This window comes from Halichoeres trimaculatus, unplaced genomic scaffold (assembly GCF_033239565.1).
Source record: "Halichoeres trimaculatus isolate MK-OKI-2021-1 unplaced genomic scaffold, fHalTri1.1 fHalTri1_scaffold_5, whole genome shotgun sequence".
In the NCBI taxonomy this organism is placed as follows: Eukaryota; Metazoa; Chordata; class Actinopteri; order Labriformes; family Labridae; genus Halichoeres; species Halichoeres trimaculatus.
In genome coordinates, this window is record NW_027437183.1 from 29,546,595 (window position 1) to 29,566,421 (window position 19,827).

At 40.9% G+C, this 19,827-nt stretch overlaps 2 protein-coding genes across 9 annotated transcripts in view; one reads left to right on the forward strand and one right to left on the reverse strand.

Moving 5' to 3' along the window:
- The window catches only part of LOC141790838 (membrane-associated phosphatidylinositol transfer protein 2-like), a 53,565-nt gene extending 39,161 nt beyond the window's left edge, over positions 1-14,404 (forward strand). For 4 of the 8 annotated variants that reach the window (XM_074670941.1, XM_074670944.1, XM_074670943.1 and 1 more), the window contains 16 exons: positions 117-306; positions 764-883; positions 1,966-2,180; positions 2,318-2,493; positions 2,833-3,003; positions 4,847-4,999; positions 5,952-6,116; positions 6,961-7,248; positions 7,721-7,869; positions 7,958-8,074; positions 9,744-9,860; positions 9,937-10,085; positions 10,265-10,414; positions 10,507-10,687; positions 10,785-10,913; positions 11,008-14,404. In XM_074670941.1, the coding sequence (XP_074527042.1) occupies positions 117-306; positions 764-883; positions 1,966-2,180; positions 2,318-2,493; positions 2,833-3,003; positions 4,847-4,999; positions 5,952-6,116; positions 6,961-7,248; positions 7,721-7,869; positions 7,958-8,074; positions 9,744-9,860; positions 9,937-10,085; positions 10,265-10,414; positions 10,507-10,687; positions 10,785-10,913; positions 11,008-11,385 (2,848 nt within the window). In that variant the 3' untranslated portion in view covers positions 11,386-14,404. The remainder of the gene's footprint in view (positions 1-116; positions 307-763; positions 884-1,965; positions 2,181-2,317; positions 2,494-2,832; positions 3,004-4,846; positions 5,000-5,951; positions 6,117-6,960; positions 7,249-7,720; positions 7,870-7,957; positions 8,075-9,743; positions 9,861-9,936; positions 10,086-10,264; positions 10,415-10,506; positions 10,688-10,784; positions 10,914-11,007) is intronic. The other 4 variants (XM_074670945.1, XM_074670947.1, XM_074670948.1 and 1 more) reach the window with 4 other exon arrangements.
- A 58-nt stretch (positions 14,405-14,462) lies between these two features.
- arl6ip4 (ADP-ribosylation factor-like 6 interacting protein 4) lies at positions 14,463-18,778 on the reverse strand. Its single transcript, XM_074670950.1, has 5 exons — positions 18,407-18,778; positions 17,991-18,329; positions 16,849-16,966; positions 14,991-15,060; positions 14,463-14,909 (listed from the first exon to the last, which is right to left on the reverse strand). The coding sequence occupies exons 1-5, from the start codon at positions 18,573-18,575 to the stop codon at positions 14,853-14,855; spliced, it is 753 nt and encodes a 250-aa protein (XP_074527051.1). The 5' UTR covers positions 18,576-18,778; the 3' UTR covers positions 14,463-14,852.
- Between the last annotated feature and the right edge of the window lie 1,049 nt (positions 18,779-19,827).

The window sequence follows — 19,827 nt, forward strand, 5'->3', positions numbered from 1 at the left end:
ACCACCCCCTCTCTTTCTTTCTTACCTTTATTTCCTCACACTTCTCTTGCGACCTTGATCTTTATAAATATGTGTGTAATGAGGTTTTTTTTTTTTTTTTTACATTTTTTGCACAGCCTGAGCCCGTACAGCTACGATGAGGGTTGTTTGTCCAGCAGCCAGGACCACATCCCCCTGGCAGCCCTCCCCCTCCTTGCCACTTCTGCGCCACAGTACCAGGAAGCCATAGCAACTGTCATCGTCAGGGCCAACCAGGTGTTCACAGACTTTATTAAGTCTTTGGATGGGGCGGCTTTCTCCGGCCAGGTCAGTTTCCTATCAGCACAGTCCACTTATATATCCCCACAGTTTTTAGTTTTTCCAGCCATTACAACCTGGGTGTGCTCATTATTCTTCACCAGAAAGTGTTTACTCAGCACACACAGTTTGTACACTGTGCATACAGTGTTTGAAGACTTATTATGTGTCAACACCATGTGTTTGTTCATACATACTGCTCATGCACAGTTTGACAAGTGAGGCATCTTTTTATTTTCTAAGGCAAGACTTTAAAATGATTAAATCACATCATACTTAAACTATTTAATGGTTGAATCATTTTTCACATTGGACATTTCTTTTAGTTTTATTTACAGCTAAAACAATTTCATGTTTTTGAAAAACATACGTGTGATGACAACAGATGTGTAGATTTATCATTTAAAGCTGAAGTCTAACACATCAGGGTTGTTTAACAATATTGTGTTGACGTTGTCGTCTTTAGGTTTGCCTCATTGGAGACTGCGTGGGAGGAATCCTAGGATTTGATGCACTGTGCAGCAGCAATCAGACAGTTAATGAAAGTCAGAACAGCAGTCGAAGGGGCAGTGTGGTCAGTGTACAGGTAAGAGACCAAACTTCAGAGGACTGAATACATCTGTTACAATAATTTTGAAGTAATCAAAGAAGGTATGAAAAAATCTTTCACCTCTAATGATTCATTCACATGTGCTGCGTATCTCTTCTAATCCAAGGTTATAATACTAAAAACTAAAACGAAACGTTAAACGAAAACTAAAATTTAAAATACATTGCAGTTAACTCAAACTAATAAAAACTAGAAAAGAAAACAAAAACGATAAATAAACTAAAACTGTATCTTGTGTTCACAAACTAACTGAAACTAACCAAATGTATAGAGAAAATGTCCTTAGTTTTATTTTTTGACAATGTTAATAGCCTTTAGGATTTAAATTGATCCGACACATTTTCCCAAACAATTTTACGACAGTTTTTGGCAGTTGTCAGTGCCATACAGCACCTTCATAGCGACGTACTGGGACATGCTTGTTTACTGCACTGACTGGTTGTGCGCTGTGCTGCGATGAAACGTAGTGAAGCAATGACTCAGAGCATCTGTAATAGTTTTATTGCATATGTGTCTGACTTTAATTGTATTTGAGTCTGACTTTATTGTTTTGAGTCCAAGTTTCTAATTACAAAAGCTCATATTATATTGCTTTATATATAATTTATGTTTATATTATTTATATTTAATTTATGTTAACATTATTTTCACATAATTTATGGTTGTTTTTTTTAATTAAGTTAATATTATTTTCCTGTGTGTAAGGCAGCAGGCAACATTTCAGTATCAGCATTGACTGAGCAATGAGCACTATGTTGGACTTGAAAATAAACAGTATGACAAAATATTTACTCTGACCTTTTTGAATCCTGCACCTGGTTAATAAGGTATGAAAAAACTAAAACTAATCTAAAACTAAACTAAAACTAAGCCTTGTTGCAAAAATCAAAACTGAATAAAAACTAGAATGCCTGCTCTAAAACTAACTAAAACTACACTATAATGACAAATCCAAAACTATTATAACCTTGTTCTCATCAAATCAAACCAAGACATCTGAGCTTTGAGTTCTGTAGACAATTTGTTTAATGTTGAATGTTTTGGTGTCTAATGTGCAGGACCAGGACCTTCTCTCACCTGGCATCATCGTCAACAGTGGGCATGGTTCAGCTTCTCCAACCCTGGAGGGCAGCCGTCACCTCAGTCGCAGTAATATTGACATCCCTCGTGCAGGAGCTGCTGATGACACCAAGAAACAACTGCCACGGAAGAGGAGTGACTCCTCCACCTACGAAGTGGACACAATTAAACAACACCAAGCCTTCTTGACCAGGTATGTTGACTTTGTGATGATGATGATGGAATATTTTAATTCTGGAGATATTTTAAGAACTCTTTCCTTTTTTATGTACTGGCACTGTGATTCATTTCAAGCCTACTCTGGGAGATGACTTTGAACTGTCCTTCCAGCTTACACTCCAGTGTCTTACGGAACGACTCGGCCTCACGCAGATCGAGCAGCAGCACGATGCTGGATGGAAGCTCCCTGGGGAAGTTTGACTTTGAGGTGTCCGACTTCTTTCTCTTTGGCTCTCCACTAGGATTGGTGCTTGCCCTGAGGAAGACTGTCATTCCCATGCTGGATGGTGAGATAATTTCTGAAGAGAAATTCACTGCTGTTGATAAAACTGTGTGGAATATTTTTAAAGTAAGCAAAAAACCGCATCTCATTTTTTCAAGCAAAATTTTATCTCAATTTTAGATGCACAATTAAGCAAAGTGACCTTTAGAAGGCAGCTCTTTAAAATTCTGTTTCAGCATGAGAAAAGTAAACAGTGCATTTTACTCAATGTAATTAAATGCAAGTTGTGTCGATACAAGAAGGTGTCCAAGAAATTTTTGGCTGAACAACTTTGCCGTCTGAAGGGAGGAGTCTGGATCCTCTCCAACCGCGCTCACATCTTTGGTTGTATTTCTCCCCCTAGTGGCCCAGCTGCGTCCTGCCTGTCAGCAGGTTTATAACCTGTTCCACCCCGCTGATCCCTCAGCCTCCCGCCTGGAGCCCCTGCTGGAAAGGAAATTTCACCTCCTGCCTCCATTCAATGTACCCCGTTACCAACGATTTCCCCTGGGAGATGGAAACTCTGCCCTACTGGGTGAGCCCTCTTCATCGATGATGCAGTAAAAAGTTATTTCTGTCAATTCAGTTAGTATCCTATCATCAGTAACACTTTGAAACAGCGTATGTAGCTCAAATTTGAATTCACGTGCACAGACACAAATGCAAAATTCTTTGTGATAAAAGGCTGTTTAATTTTTCCTTTTGACACAAAATCACATCAGATGAAACTTAAGACAGATAATTCACACTGGTGCATGTTTGGAGAGCACATGCTTTAAAACTGTTTGTTTGGAGCCCCAAAGAAAAATGAAACATTTTTCTGCTGTTTGTGCTTCCACGTCTTTTGTGAAGCAGTTAATTCATCTGAATGTGGTCGTAGTCCTGCTGGTTGTTTTTGTTTGGACTGGAAATCATTGTGGAGTTACCCTTAGAGTCTCTACCTGCCCTGCTCTGCCAATGATTTACAGGTGAGAGCGGAAATTAGTGAGTGAACTAATGAGCGCAGAGATTTGAAGTCAAGTAAGATAAAGTATAATGAAGTAATATCTTTCAGAGTATGTTGAATAAGCTGAAAAAGAATAAGGACATTACTTAAAAACTCCAAGGCAGGATTTTGGTTTGTCTTTAAAGGTCCCATATTGTGCAAAAATCACTTAATTAAGATTTTTAGTGAAATTTGTGGGTCTTTGGCTTTCCTCTCAGCCCACTAAATGTGATATTTAATGACAAAACCTGTACTTCGTAATGCTTGTGAATGTAAAATCCTGACTTAAAACGAGCTGTTTGGATTTTGTGGATTTGCTGACATCAGCGATCCCCTTTTTTGACCAATCAGGAGCAAGTCTGACCTGATTGGTCCACCAGAGCAGATGCCCCTGTAATGTTACGGTAAATGAGCTTTGCTGTTTTCTAAACATTGTGCACTCAGAGCTCATGGCACCACTCTCAGGCCCCGTTTACACGACGCCGAAAACGGTCGATTCCGCAAACATTTCGTTGCGTTTTGGCCTTCCGTTTAGACGAGACCACGTTGCGTTTTCAGTGAAAACGCAAACTTTTGAAAACGCTCCCCAGAGTGGAAAGATCTGAATCCGTTCCTCCATCCAGCTTCGTGTAAACACAGAGCGGAGCGTCTCAGGGTGAAACGCTGACGTCACCGCATGCGCACTCGCAGTTTTAGGTGACCGTCTCACACAACAAAACGGCAGAAAAAGAAAGAACAGAAGAGGACTTGTCCTCCTGGAGTCGTATGAACGCGGATCGTTTTCACGCCGTCCTCATGTAAACGCGGGCGGCTTTTGAAAACGCAAAGGAAGAATCGTTGCGGGAGTCTCCGTGTAAACGGGGCCTCAGTGACGTGGAAGAGTGGAGCGGTATCAGCAGTGGCTCATTTACATACGACAGTCCAAAACATGTTACTACCATTTCATGAAGACATCAATGATCCATATTAAACTGCAGAAAAGGAGCAGAATATGGGACCTTTAATGTGATAGCCATCATTAAATGAGCTGGCAGTGAATATCCTTAGATTCACCTTTAGAGAAGTTTTTAGCATCAGTTAAGTTTTAAAGAGAGATTAAAAAAACTTCAGTTGAGAAACTGTAGATGATTTAATGGCTATCAGTTTCCAGGGCATCCACTCCCTTAGATCCAAACATTAGGACACATCCTGGGCTCCACTCAGGGCTCGACTCTGCTTTCTTGTCTCACCTTCTGTTGTTCTTGCTTCATATGTTTTTGTGTCTTCCTTGTCTTTCTTTCTATCTTCCTTCTCTCGGCCTCTTGTTCCCATTCCTGCATACTTGACTCTCTATCTCCAAAACCCCCACCCTGACCTCTGCCTCCTTCTGACCCCCCATAACCCCCCTCTGTAGTGGAGACAGTCCAGAGCAACGCTCAGCTGCTGCTTGACAGTGGGACTCCCCTGTCCTTTCGCTGTCAGGAGACCATCAGTGAGACCTGCATCCCTGTGCCTGTGCTAAACTGGCAGGAGGGCTGCCTCAAAGCCACACCCGCCAATATGGAGTGTGTGTAGCCTCTCCATTCACTTTCACTCGTCCTGTGATTCCTTTGTCTGTTTGTCCTGCCTTTGTTTCTGTCACTCCATGGGTGCTCAGTTTTACACCTTCCTGTCTTGTGTGTTTCCAAGTATTCCCATTGCTGGTGTTTTGAGAGCCATTGATAAATTAAAATGCATCTCATTTTGTTTTTTACGTACCATCTTTTTCTTTTGTCCAAGTACTCTGGATTAGCATTGATTCAGCAACTCGCTTTGGAAATACTTTGGAAAATCTGATGTGCCTATCATGTAGCATAACATTTTGATGTTTCCATCACATACATGTCACATAAAGGACTTAAGCATTTGTGTTTGTGCTGTGGTTTTAAAGCCAGATTCTAGTGCGTCCATGTCATCTCTCTAATATCAGGTTACTGATTTAACAGATGCTCATTTTAATTCCAGAGGTTTTGTTTACTGTGATGATTGTGTTACTCATGGTGTTGTGTTTTCGAGGTGTGTGGGGTTTGTAGAAGTTAATATTTACATCATGTACGTACTGTTGCACGTTTTCTTTGTGATAAAAGTCAGTGTTCGTCTAATTATGTAAAATCTACAGCACTTTTGACCATGTTTAAAAAGAATTAGAGATCAGACATGATGAGCTTTATCACCTCATAAGAATGCTAACACGTGAGTATGACTAACAGATGTGATCATTTGTGATACCACATCCACTAAATGTTTTATGTACTCATACACTCGTGATGCCACTTGGAACAGAAATCTGACCCTGGCTGCCGTGCCGCTTCACTTTTGGTTTCACAAATCCTCTGAAACCACGGTGTCTGCCGTCAAATCTCTCTCCTGCCACCCTTACCCACATTACCCACCCACATTCCCCACCCACCCACCCATCACTGTGAGCGCCCCTTACCTGTGTCTCTGTCTAATGGGATCTCCTTGTTTCGGCTCAATAGCGGATGTTGTTCAGTCTCATGGTGGTGTCTTCATGGACAGTTCGTACCCCTCATCCCCCGTAATGGGCCCCCTCTCCCGGGGCCAGCGGAGGGCCAGTGAGGTCAGCATTGCCAGCCAGGTCTCAGGAATGGCAGACAGTTACACTGCCAGCAACATAGCCAACAGTAAGTGTCCTTGATACCAACAAGCCTCTTTCTCTCTCTTTCCTCCACTCACACAAACATTTATCTATTTATTCCCCCTCTTTCTTTCAGTCTTCTCTTCTTTTCTGTCTTTCCTAAATCTTTCTTTTCTCTTCCTTTTCTTTATCTGAATCCCGTTACTCTGACTCCACACACATCCTTCACTCCAGCAAACTGCCAGGATAGAAAGACATAAATACCCCTTCCTTCTTTTCTTACCTCTGCTAACCCAGACTGAGCACCTGCTGTTTAACCAGACTGTCATGCAGGGTTTTTTCCATACTCTTGTTAAAAATTCCCCTGAAGAAGAGCAAGTTTAGCGCCACTCTTCACTGTCTGTCTGACTCTTATCCACTGTCTAAATGTAAATGCAATGAACGAGTGCTGCATTTATCTGATGTTGCGATGCATGTAACACCTGCCTCCTTCAGCCATTCCTGCATTATCCACACTCCCTACTGCAGTGTCTGCTCAGATGAACTGTCCTCTGTTGTGTTTTATGTCAAACTGTCCTCCAATGCCTCCCCTCCTTATATCACTTTTGTTACCAGAGCATTTGATTGTTCCTCACATTCTTATTCTGCCGTCTTAGCACCTACAGAACGACCCTGGAAATGCAGAGCTGATTAATGCAGATTTCTTCTCAAGCTCCACCAGGGATATGCTGATGTCTCAAACTGTACTAACAACTATTTCTTTCATGCTTTGACAGTTCTGTTTGAGGCTTTCCTACTGACACTGGACACTCCAAACATCAAACTTCAAACTGTGTAAAATGTAAAATGCTTGTTTTATGTCTTTTTTCTCTTTGTTTTGTCCCCCGTAGCCAAATCATACCAAATTAACCAGTCCAAAAAGTTCAGCCTTTTATCCCAACTCGCCCTCTCATCACAAAACAAATTCTCCCTGAAAAGTCCTCCAAAGTCCCGTAAGAAAGCAGGCGCTGCTGTCCAGGCTACAGGACCTCCAGATGCGGACTTAGAGGCCGAGCTGGAAAGTGAGACCAGTGAAGCTTTAAGTCCCATTGCCCAGTACGAGAACTGCCTGTCAGCTGGGCTGGACTGTGCTATATCTGATCTTGTCTCACTGGACTCCCAGGCTGAAGTGGACCAAGGTATTTCATCTAAGGGGACATCTGAAAAACTGATCGGTTTCATTTCTTTTTCTCAAATCCTCAAATTTGCACGGCTCTTTCTCCATCCCTTCATTTTATTCCTCTTATGTTCACTCCTCAAGGATTCAAGAAACTAATCTACACTGGGAAGTAATAATGTGCAACTCTAAATCCATGATCTCAAACTAACACAAATAACCATCCTTTATTACTGATCAAAATATGCATCAATTCACGCTCCTTTCTCTATTCTGCTCTTGTATTTCAGCTTCTTCAATTTTCATTAATGGTTATAACTCCTGGTTTCCTCCTTTCAGCTGAAGAACTGCTGGGATCTGTGATACTTTCGGTTTACGGCTAATGTCATCTTTTTGCTTTAGCATGACAGGTGTTGCACCTTTTTGTCACGCCACAAAAATCACACTGATTCTAACATTTTCACCTTATCTATCTGCGCCATCACCCATCGTAGTTGCAGCCCGCTGGTGGGGAACAAAGCGGCTGGACTTTGCCCTTTACTGCCCCGATGCTCTGACAGCATTCCCCACAGTGGCTTTACCACATCTCTTTCATGCATCGTACTGGGAGTCCACAGATGTTGTGTCTTTTCTGTTGAGACAGGTAAGTTAACATTAGAATTCCTACCTGTATTTATGGTCGGATATGTGACCATCTCTGGAGTCTTTATTGTCTGAAATGTCTCTGTCAGGTCATGAGGCATGAAAACTCAAGCATCCTCGAGCTTGATGGGAAAGAAGTATCTGAGTTCACCCCCTCCAAACCTCGTGAGAAGTGGCTCCGAAAGAGAACACACGTGAAGATCAGGGTGAGCATGAAAATGAATCAAGTGCCAGAGGACTAAAGAATTCAACTGTCCTCATTTCCCTCCTCATCTGGGACATTGACAGTGGGGAAAATAAGAATTGAAGGCGTCAACTTTTTTCTCATCACATTAATTTCAAAAATGCAATTCAAACAAAATTTCTACCAGACATTGGTATTAACTCAAATAATTCATACATGAAAAGAAATCTCAACGTTCAGGTCCATAAACAATGATTATGTGGAATTAAGTACGATAACACAGGAAAAAAGTATTGAACACACTAACTGAGACTCATCTAACACTTAGTGGAGAAGCCTTTGTTTGCAATGACAGCTTCCAGACGCTTCTTGTATGTTTTAACTAATCGCTCACACTGCTCAGGTGTGATTTTGGCCCATTCCTCTGCACAGATTGTCTTTAAATCTGGAATATTCTTTGGTGCCCTCTGGTGAACCCTTTTCTTTAGTTCTTTATGTCTAACTGGATTTAAGTCAGGTGATTGACTAGGCCATTCTGACAGATTGATTTTCTTTTTTTGAAACCATTTGAGAGTCAACTTTGCCGTGTGCTTTGAATCGTTGTCCTGCTGGAAGGTCCAGCCACGTCTCATCTTCATCATCCTGGTGGATGGCAGCAGATTCATATCAAGAATTTCCCCATACATGGCTCCATTCATTGCTCCGTCAATTATATGAAGTTTGCCAACACCATGAGATGAGAAATAACCCCATGCCATGATGCTTCCACCTCCAAACTTCACTGTTGGTTTAGTGTTTTTTGGGTGATGTGCAGTGCCATTTCTCCTCCAAACATGTTTACCAAACTTTAAACGAGCATCAACATGCCTTTTGAGGAATGGAGTCTTGCAGGCTGAGCGTCCATAGAGGCCATGGCGTTGGAGTGCATTGTCTATTGTTTTCTCTGTAACAATTGTACCTGCTGCCTCCAAGTCTTTCTGGAGCACTTTCAGGGTGGTCCTTGGGTTGTTGAGTACTCTTCTGACTATCTTTCTGACTCCCTGGTCAGAAATCTTGCAAGGAGCTCCTGTGCGTGGCCTGTTGATGGTAAGGTGGTGCTTCTTCCACTTGTGAATAATGGCCCCAACGATGCTGACTGGAATATTCAGGTGCTTTGATATAAGTCTGTAACCAGTTCCATTCTGATGCTGAGCAACAATCAGGTTGTGAATGTCTTCAGAGAGCTCTTTGCCTTTACCCATCATGAGGTGTGTTGTATTTAACTGCTTGGTGAAAAAACGACCTTCTTTATCGGACCATCAATTTGCTCTAGTCCAGCTGATGTTGGTTTGCACTAATTGGAAGTTCAATTAATAATTACTGACAGATTTCAGGTGGTATGGTGCATTTCCTCGCCAAAGTATACAGCCTTTCCATGGTGTGTTCAATACTATTTTCCTGTGTTATCGTACTGAATTCCACATGATCATTATTTATGGACTTAAACGTTGTAATTTATTTTCATGTGTGGATTATTTGAGTAAATACCAATGTCTGGAAGAAATTTCATTTGAATTGCATCTTTGGAAACAAATGTAATGAGAAAAAAGTTGACGTGTTCAATACTTATTTTCCCCACTGTATCTCACAAAATGATGTTGGTGAGAGAAATGATGATGTCATCATGCGTTTTTCTTGCCCTCCATTGATAGAATGTGACAGCCAACCATCGAGTAAGTGATGCCGTGTTCACGGAAGACTCCCAGCAGGTGGTGACGGGTCGGTTCATGTATGGCCCTCTGGACATGGTCACTCTGGCCGGAGAGAAGGTGCTCTCAAATTTTATACAGATTTCACTCGTGCTGGTCTTAATACTGCTTACTAAACTGTGATGCTTTTCTGCAGGTTGATCTCCACATAATGACACAGCCTCCATCAGGAGAGTGGGTCTACTTCAACACAGAGGTGACCAACAGCAGCGGCCGTGTGTCTTTTATCATACCAGACGACAAACGTCTCGGCATCGGGGTTTACCCTGTCAAAATGGTTGTCAGGTGAGATTTGTAGGTTTGTTGTTTAGAAAAAAAAAGAATTCATGTGACTGGAGCCTGTTTGATTTCTGGTATTAGCTCACTTTTTGTGTTTTTTAGTGTCCTGAAGGGGAATGTCACAGTGTCCATGTGTTTCTACAGTTTCTCACTCTTCTTTCACACTTGTGTTTCACATCCCCCAGAGGCGACCACACGTTTGCTGACAGCTACCTGACGGTTATTCCACGTGGCACAGAGTTCGTAGTGTTCAGCATCGACGGGTCGTTTGCTGCCAGCGTGTCAATCATGGGCAGTGATCCCAAAGTGAGAGCAGGAGCTGTAGATGTCGTCAGGTACTGAGCTGCTCTTCTCTTCCATATTTTGTTTGTTTGTAGCTGTGAAAGTCGTCTTAGTCCTTCTTCTGTTTTGTTTTTCCTCTCTGCAGACACTGGCAGGATTTAGGTTATCTAATCATCTATGTGACTGGACGACCTGACATGCAGAAGCAGCGTGTTGTGGCCTGGTTGTCTCAGCACAACTTCCCCCATGGAATCGTCTCCTTTTGTGATGGCTTGGTCCACGATCCTCTTCGACACAAGGCCAACTTCCTCAAGTCCCTCACTGAGGTTGGAATGAAAGGAGGGGATGGGAGTTTAACCAGGTGGTTGTGCAGTTTTAAAAACAGCTGTTAAGCTGTCTTGTATTTTTCATTATCCTCATCAGGCTCACATGAAGATTTTCGCTGGCTATGGATCAACCAAAGACATCTCAGTCTACACCTCCATTGGCCTCCCTGCCTCACAAATATACATTGTTGGAAGACCTTCCAAGAAGATGCAGCACCAGTGCCAGGTACTGTTAAGTATTTAATGCACAGCATGGGCAGTGATTAATGAAACATAATTTAAATGATCTGAACCAGAATCTGCTCTGGTCCTCTCCAAAGTTCATCACAGAGGGATACGCAGCTCATCTGTCCCAGCTGGAGTACAACCACCGCTCTCGACCAGCCAAGTCCACCAGTGCTCGCATGGTGCTACGCAAAGGCAGCTTCGGCCTAGGCGCAAACAGCGACTTTCTGAGGAAGAGGAACCACCTGCTGCGCACCATCTCCTCCCAGCCGGCCCCCAGCTCCCCGACAGGCAGCATCCACAACAGACCAGAGCGCACACAGAGCCAGTCAGATGGTGATCGGCTGGAGCGGCTGGAGAGCATTCACAGCCACAGCCAGGGAGCGACGCAGCGCAGCATGAGCATCACTGCCAGCTGCTGGGGCCGCAGCAGCAGCACGAAGCTTGAACCGGGTGTCCTCAGCCCCAAGTGAGATAAGGGAGAGACTAAGAGAGCACTTTAGGCAGATTGATTTCAAAGTGCTGAGGAGAAGACTTGAGAAAATAAAAAGTGATTAAAGGTTGGCTCGTGCCTGATGGGAAGAAACCACAATGAAAGCAGTAGGTGCTACAAAACCACTCTATAAACTAACGCCGCTCACACTCCACACAGGTATTTATGAATAGAGGTTACAGCTTTTATTAAACACACACACACACACATAAGATCAAAAGGCATTTCAAGGAGCATCTTCCTGAAACAGGAACCTGAGCACAAATAGACATAGCAAGTAACCGTAGTAACCCAGACTGTTTCTCATGTTAAGAAAATAATCATCAGACTTGAATAGGAGGTTGTTTTTGCCTTTAGATTGGAAAAAGTTATACACACAAGCACCCCCATGCAACGACAGACAGTATGTGTCAGGTCTAAGTATACGGCTCTGTATCTGAATGCTGTGGCTACTGAAAGCACAAAAACTACTGTAGAGATGAACTGGGTGCAAAATGGTTTTAAATCATTGTTCTTTATGTGATGATCAGATATTTTCATGTTCGTACGCCCAGCTGAGGAGGAGCAAGTCAAACTGGTCTGAGTGTGCTGTACTTTGCACAAAACTGATCTTTGGGAAACATGTTATTTATCGATGTTTAAGATAATGTGTCGTGATCTGTGAGCCAACCTGAAATGATTTGACCACTTTCTCACCATTTACAGGCAGAAATGGCTTCACGATCATTCTCTGGAGCATTCAGTCCAGTTTTGCTTGTTTTCTCGTTGTTCCTCAGACCAAAGAATCCTTCAAATGTCACACGAAGCAAGCCGCTAAATTACCCTTTAACTATGGTGGCAGCAAAAACTGTTCCTGAGCTTTATAGGTAATCACCGTGAGTGTGCTGCTTTAGCTTCCTGAATCAGAACGACTCAGCTGTAGGGAAAACTCCTCCTGGTTTATGTGCCAAAGTAAACAGTACAGAGCGACATGCTGTACATGAAAGGAGAGGAAGGGTCGGGGTCTCCTGTGTAAAAATGGAATTCATTGTAAGTATGTATCTGAATGCCTTAACAAGGCTTGTACATAGTTGTTATTCTACAGTGCAGATCTGGTATCTGGTCCACTGAAGACCAGTTTCAAGTGTCTTCTTTACTCTGGGGGTAAACACCACCTCATTCAGGATACACTTTGATTGATGATGATAACTGTTGTTATTTAAGATAATAGATATTTTAAAATGTATGGATTTTGTGAACAAAATGTGTTTTAAGATTACTTTCAGGTGTTTTTTTTTTCTTTCAAACTTAAGTTGCAGCAGCCAAAACTCAAAGAGGTCTTTGCCTTGCACAGTATTGTATTTTTATTATTTCCTCTTAAAACCACTAGAGTTGTATCAACAGAACTTCTATCTTGTGACATATATATTATGTTTGTTATTATCTATTTTGGAAATTTGGGATAAGGCTTCTCTCTGGTTATCCCTAAGCTGTAAATGAGGCATTGAATGTGTTCATAGATAATCCTCCTTAGGTTAAGATCTATTTTCTGTTCTGCTGTGTCTTTAGAGGAAGAAAATTCTGCAAATTGTAAATTCTGTACGATATGTTGTCAACAGTAGGAACACAGAGCTAAGATTTCACTTAAAGCTGTTTGCCATTTCGTTCCCAAAAGGGTAATGAGTCTTTATGAATTCATTTAAATTATTTGTCCCTCAAATAGGCATGTACAGAGCTGAGTGCAATGGACCAATGGTGGCCTAATGTAAGGGGAAACGTGCAATATTAATTAACCACGCCACATGTTAAAACAAACTGTGAAGGGAATTTCACAGCATTGACAATCAGTTCAATCGGCACATACTCTGAACACATCTCACCTCTGAGGAATCATGCAGGGTCACCTAAAGCAACTCTAGTCATTAAACACGGGAGATTTCTCAACTAAAAATGATTTAAGAAACAAAACAACGCTTTCAAGACTGTAGACTGTACTCAGAGCATACAATTCAACTACTGAGCCAAACCGGCACCCCTCGATGGAGAAACTAACACCCAAACGTGACCCAGATAAAGTCACTTGTTTATTTCTGACATCTTCCTGTCCAAAATAACACAGATGTTTCACATATCTTACCTCAATGGCAGTTTTATGTCCAGCTGTTAGAGAAGTTCAGCTTTATAGTCATATTGAGAACTAGTTTGCTGTACTGTTCAGTTGTTCTGTGTAATATTAAGAGCTGTTTCTAATATTTTCTTCATCCCTTTTTTACTAGTGACTATTCCAGTAGAGATGGGTGTAGTTATCAACCTACTGCTGTCCCTCTGCACTTGTCCATTTTAGAGATTGGGCTTGAAGCCATCTAGAAAACTCTTTCAGAAGCTGCTGATTGTACATTGACAGTAAATATTAAAAAAGGCACATACAATGCTGGAAATCATGCACTTATCTAAAACTGTTATCTGCTGAACCCTAGTCCCCCTCCTCAGAGAAATTTATCACATGGATACAAAATCCACAGAATGTAAAGATGAAGCGGTGTGGTTATCTGTTAGCAGACAGTCACTTCGATCTGTCTCTGACCCACACACTACCAGAAGCCTTACATTTCCCTTCTTTGCCTTACATTGTGCTGCAAGGCCTTGAAGGACCGCTGCTCACCCCTGAATTAACTTCATGGAAAGAGTAAGACTGTTTATGCAGACTTCACTGAGTGGAAATGGGATATGGCCATATTTTTTTAAAGGCTTTGGCTTGTTTTCACACAAATGACAAATCTCTTTCACAACGATTAGGCAATCTGTTTCAAGCTCTGCTCCCCACCACAACTGTTACCACAACAGTTAGCTTTCAGAGGCTGTATATATAAATATATAAATATATATATATAAATAAAGCAGGAAGACGGTAAATATTTTCATTGTACAGGGTGTGAATCTTGTAGGTTTTGGATAACTTCATTTTATCCACTCTCTTGTGTTTTTATGTACAGTGTATAAAGAATACATGAAGAAAAATAGTCAGTTTGTTTGTTTTTTTTGCACTCACAAAGGAGAATACGCTGAGGTTTGTTTAAACAGAGAGCGAACAGGTTCAAAAATGATTTATTCAATGAATACACAGAAATATGACATGAGAAGGAACGTCATCTCTGATTCACAACGTTTTAAATCATGGACAAAAATAAATGAGAATAAGAGAAAAAAATTCAACATCTTCAAACACTTGAGAAAACCACCTCCTTCAGATCTCAGCTGATTTCAAATATTTAAGTCACTCATGAGCTCAACTGCATCTCTTTCCATCTCTGTGGTGGTTAGTACAGCTCATATAATCCAAATCAAAAGGAAATATTCTCAGTTTGGTGGAACTAAGAGTGTGACTATTTTATACATTTTCTTTCACAAATGGGAAATCACAGGAAGCAGTCATCTTATTGGTGCTCCACTCTTCATTTTTAAAAACTTCTACCTGTTGATTCCCAGTTTCTTCTGAAAGGCGTTCCCGTCCCCCTTGGTGGCTTGCTGATAAAATAAACAGATACACTCATTTTAATATGAGATTCTTTGTTTACTTCACCAAGTCAGAGTGAAAACTTTCTGTACCTTGTTGATTTCTTTGTGTTTGTCTCGACTGACTATTTCTTCTATGATCTCTCCTTCTCCTCTCACCAGTCTTGAGGGAAACACAGATTTTTTTTTTTAAAGAAGCATAAAAGTTTGACAATTGAACTTAAAACAGGATATATGGACATACAAACTAAAATAATGGACAGAAATTTCATTTAAAGGACATACAGTGGGGGAAAATAAGAATTGAACGCGTCAACCTGTTTCTTGTCACATTTTTTTCCAAAATTCAATTCAAACAAAATTTCTACCAGACATTGGTATTAACTCAAATAATCCACACATGAAAAGAAATCACAGCATTCAGGTCCATAAATAATGATTATATGGAATTAAGTATGATAACACAGGAAAAAAGTATTGAACACACTAACTGAGACTCATCTAATACTTAGTGGAGAAGTCTTTGTTTGCAATGACAGCTTCCAGACACTTCTTGTATGTTTTAACTAATCGCTCACACTGCTCAGGTGTGATTTTGGCCCATTCCTCTGCACAGATTGTCTTTAAATCTTGAATATTCTTTGGTGCCCTCTGGTGAACCCTTTTCTTTAGTTCTTTCTACAAATGTTCAGTTGTTTTAAGTCAGGTGATTGACTAGGCCATTCTAACAGATTGATTTTCTTTTTTTGAAACCATTTGAGAGTCAACTTTGATGTGTGCTTTGGATGGTTGTCCTGCTGGAAGGTCCAGCCACGTCTCATCTTTATCATCCTGGTGGATGGCAGCAGATTCAGATCAAGAATTTCCCCATACATGGCTCCATTCATTGCTCCGTCAATTATATGAAGTTTGCCAACACCATGAGATGAGAAATAACCCCATGCCATGATGCTTCCACCTCCAAACTTCACTGTTGGTGTAGTGTTTTTTGGGTGATGTGCTGTGCCATTTCTCCTCCAAACGTGGTGTATGACAGCTGAAAAGTTCAGTTTTGGTCTCATCTGACCAGACAACATTCTCCCAGTATTCTACAGGCTTGTCAAGATGCTGTTTAGCAAACTTTAAACCAGCTTCAACATGCCTTTTCTTGAGGAATGGAGTCTTGCGGGCTGAGCGTCCATAGAGGCCATGGCGTTGGAGTGCATTGTCTATTGTTTTCTCTGTAACAAATGTACCTGCTGCCTCCAAGTCTTTCTGGAGCACTTTCAGGGTGGTCCTTGGCTCATTGAGTACTCTTCTGACTATCTTTCTGACCCCCTGGTCAGAAATCTTGCAAGGAGCTCCTGTGTGTGGCCTGTTAATGGTAAGGTGGTGCTTCTTTCACTTGCAAATAATGGCCCCAACGGTGCTGACTGGAATATTCAGGTACTTTGATATAAGTCTGTAACCAGTTCCATTCTGATGCTGAGCAACAATCAGGTTGTGAATGTCTTCAGAGAGCTCTTTGCCTTTACCCATCATGAAGTGTGTTGTATTTAACTGCTTGGTGAAAAAACTACCTTTTGTATCGGACCATCAATTTGCTCTAGCCCAGCTGATGTTGGTTTGCACTGATTGGAAATTCAAGTAATAATTACTGACAGATTCAGGTGGTATGGTGCATTTCCTCGCCAAAGTATACAGCCTTTCCATGGTGTGTTCAATACTTTTTTCCTGTGTTATCGTACTTAATTCCACATAATCATTATTTATGGACCTGAACGTTGTGATTTCTTTTCATGTGTGGATTATTTGAGTTGACACTAATGTCTGGTAGAAATTTTGTTTGAATCGCAGCTTTGGAAATATATGTAAGGGGAAAAAAGTTGACCTGTTCAATACTTAATTTCCCGCTGTATCACTTTTGAATTCTGGTTAGTATTAAGTTTGATTGATATAGGTAGGATCTCACCTGGTGCGTCCTGTTTCTGGGTCGACCACCCTGCGGATCACGCTCTGCCTGGCCTCATACTCCTCTTTGGTGAGTGGCCTCTTTGTGGAGAATCGCGCCTTCTGCTCATCAGTCATTGCTACAGAGAGAAACGGTATGATATTCTGATAATTTTATCTCTGCAACACAAGATTTAGGAAGTACAATGAGCCCTGACATTATGGAAAAGAAGTTTTAAAAGCAGCCAAAACTAAAACTCATATAGTGGCAGGATGAGAGAAAATATGTCAGTCAGACTTCTAATATTTGCCAAATTCTTATCTTAATACTTAAATTAGAAAAGCTGTTTTAATAAAAGCTTTGATTCTGAGACTATAGAGAAAGCCTTAAAATGTGTCAAGAACTAAATTGTGTTTGGTGGTCAAAAACAAGTATGTTTGAATCATTTAAGTGTTTTTTTCACTTTTTAAAAACTCAGGATATGTAAATAAATCTGTTCTCTTTTGGACAAACAGCCTAAAACACAAAGGTAGAGTATTTAATGAAACAAAAAAAGCATAAGTAGAAGTTTTCAACATGTTATAATCTCAAAAAATAGAGTCTCACTCAAACTTTCATCCTTCTCTTTACTTAAGAGGTCGATGGTGTTGTGCTTTTTAGGGGGTTGTAGTACACTGTCCCTCTGGCACCCCTACAGTAGCTTCACATGATTTACAGCTCAATAAATCCCTGTTTTTCTCACACTGATGTGCCAAAAAACTGTTTGAAATACTTTGTTTTAGCTGCTCTCTTGCTGAGGCTCCCCACTCCACAAACCTCTTTTCCTCTCATTGCCCTGTGGAAGCTCACATATAGGGCACAGCCATGGTCAGACCTTGGTGGTAGAGGCCCAACTCCTCCCACATGCCATGAACCAGTTAGTAGATCCATATGCATTGATTATTATCATTTCATCAAGTCTCAAAGTTCTCTTTCAGATCGTGTGATATTTAGCAGACAGATTCAGAATATTTAGCTTTTTAAAACCTGCACACAACTTGTGTTGACGTCCAGCATTGTTAGGTCATATCCTTGCAAAGCATAATACCCCCTCTTTAATACCCCACTTAATAATACTCCCTCTTTAAACAAGCAATGGCTTTCAAAACGCATATATATCTCACCGGGTCCAAGCTCCACTGCCCCCTCATCACTCTGCCAAACCTCCAGGTAAGATGGGGGTTTGTCTACAAAAGGAGGAGGAGGAGGAGGGCCAGGTAACAACAACTCAGCTTTCTTCTTCTCCTTCTTCTTCAGCTTTTCTTTCTTCTTTTTCTCCTTTTTCCTCCGTTTCTTCAGTTTTTCCTTTTTCTTCTTCGTCTTCTTTTTCTTTGCCTTCCTTGTCTTTCTCTTTGACCTTTCATCGCTAGACGAGGAGGAAGAAGAAGAGGAAGAAGAAGAGGAGGAGGCGGATGAAGAAGATGAAGAGCTTCTCCTGCGCTTCTTTCTTTGTGTTTTCACATCTGAGGAAAAACAGAGACACGTGCTTTGTAAATAAGACTGAGACCCCTCTCTACTTGTTGTGACTGTTTGTTCAAACCTTGATTCTTGTGTGATGCTTTCTTTGACGATCTGCTCCGACTCCTGCTGCTGGATGAAGAGGAAGATGTGGATGATGATGAAGAAGAAGAGGGGGATCGCCTCCGTTTCTTCTTCTTCTCCTGTTTTTTCTCTCTGCCAGCTCTGTCACGTGATCTGCTGCGGTCCATGTCTGGGACAACAGCCCGAAGAAAAACCCTAAAAAACTTCCAGGTCTATAAAATACAGCTCATTTTAACCACCTCAACACTTTACTCCAGCGGCTGAACCCTGAACTAATACAGCGAAGCGTCAAGGAAGTGTGCTCGTCTCCAGTTTCCTTCCGTCAGCCTCGAAGACTACATCACTGAAGTTCCGGGTTCCTACTAAAGTTAAAGCCTGAGAGGCTGTCCGCTCCCTGGATATGACTGTGGTGGAGCCAGCCGTAACTTTCTTAGTGGTCAAATCAGCCGCACTTAAATTTCGAGTGTGCGAGTAGTCTCAGCACTATGGTAAATGTTAAAAGACAGCATAATTACTTTCGGTTTTCAAATAAAAAATGTCTGATATATTTTCACCTGAATATTGCACGTTTGAGCACCTGTAAAAATTGTTTGATAAATAATTCCTGGGAACGGGTGATACATTTGACTTTGACTCATCTTAGACTATACCTATGCTGAATAGCAATGATTTTTACTGTTTCAATTCAGAGAAATTCAAAAATAAAATTTGTATTAGGAGATTGCTTAAATTACCATGTTTGGGCTACCGTAAATGCAATTTAAAGAATAATTCCTGGCTACGTATGGTATATCTGACTTCTGCTTATCCAAAACTTTACCTATGCTGAATATAAAAAAATTTGACTGTACCAATTCAGAGTAAATCTAAATAAAAAGTTGCTGATGTGTAATAGCAGATTATTTTACCATGTCTGAGTTACTGCAAAAATTGTTTGAAAAGTTATTCCTTGCTACAAGTGGTTTATTTGACTTCTAATCATCCAAAACTTTACATGTGCTGATTATCAATGATTTAAACTGTACTATTTCAGAGTAATTCCAAGCTGAAAGTACCATATTTTATAGACGATTGCTTTTTTTTTTTTTTTTTTTTTTTTACCATTTTTGAGCTGCTGTTAAATTGTTTGATAAATAACTCCAGGCAATGGGTGATAAATTTGACTCTGACTCATCTTAGACTACACCTATGCTGAGTATCAAAGATTTTTACTCTACCTTTTCAGAGAAATTCCAAAATAAAAGTCCCATATTTGTACCAGGAGATTGCTTGCATTACCATGCTTGAGCTACTGTAACAATTGTATGATAAATTATTCCTGGCAATGGGTAATAAATTTGACTTCTACTCATCCAAAACTTTTTCTTTGCTGAGTATCAATGATTTTTACGGTACCAATTCAGAGTAATTCCAAAATAA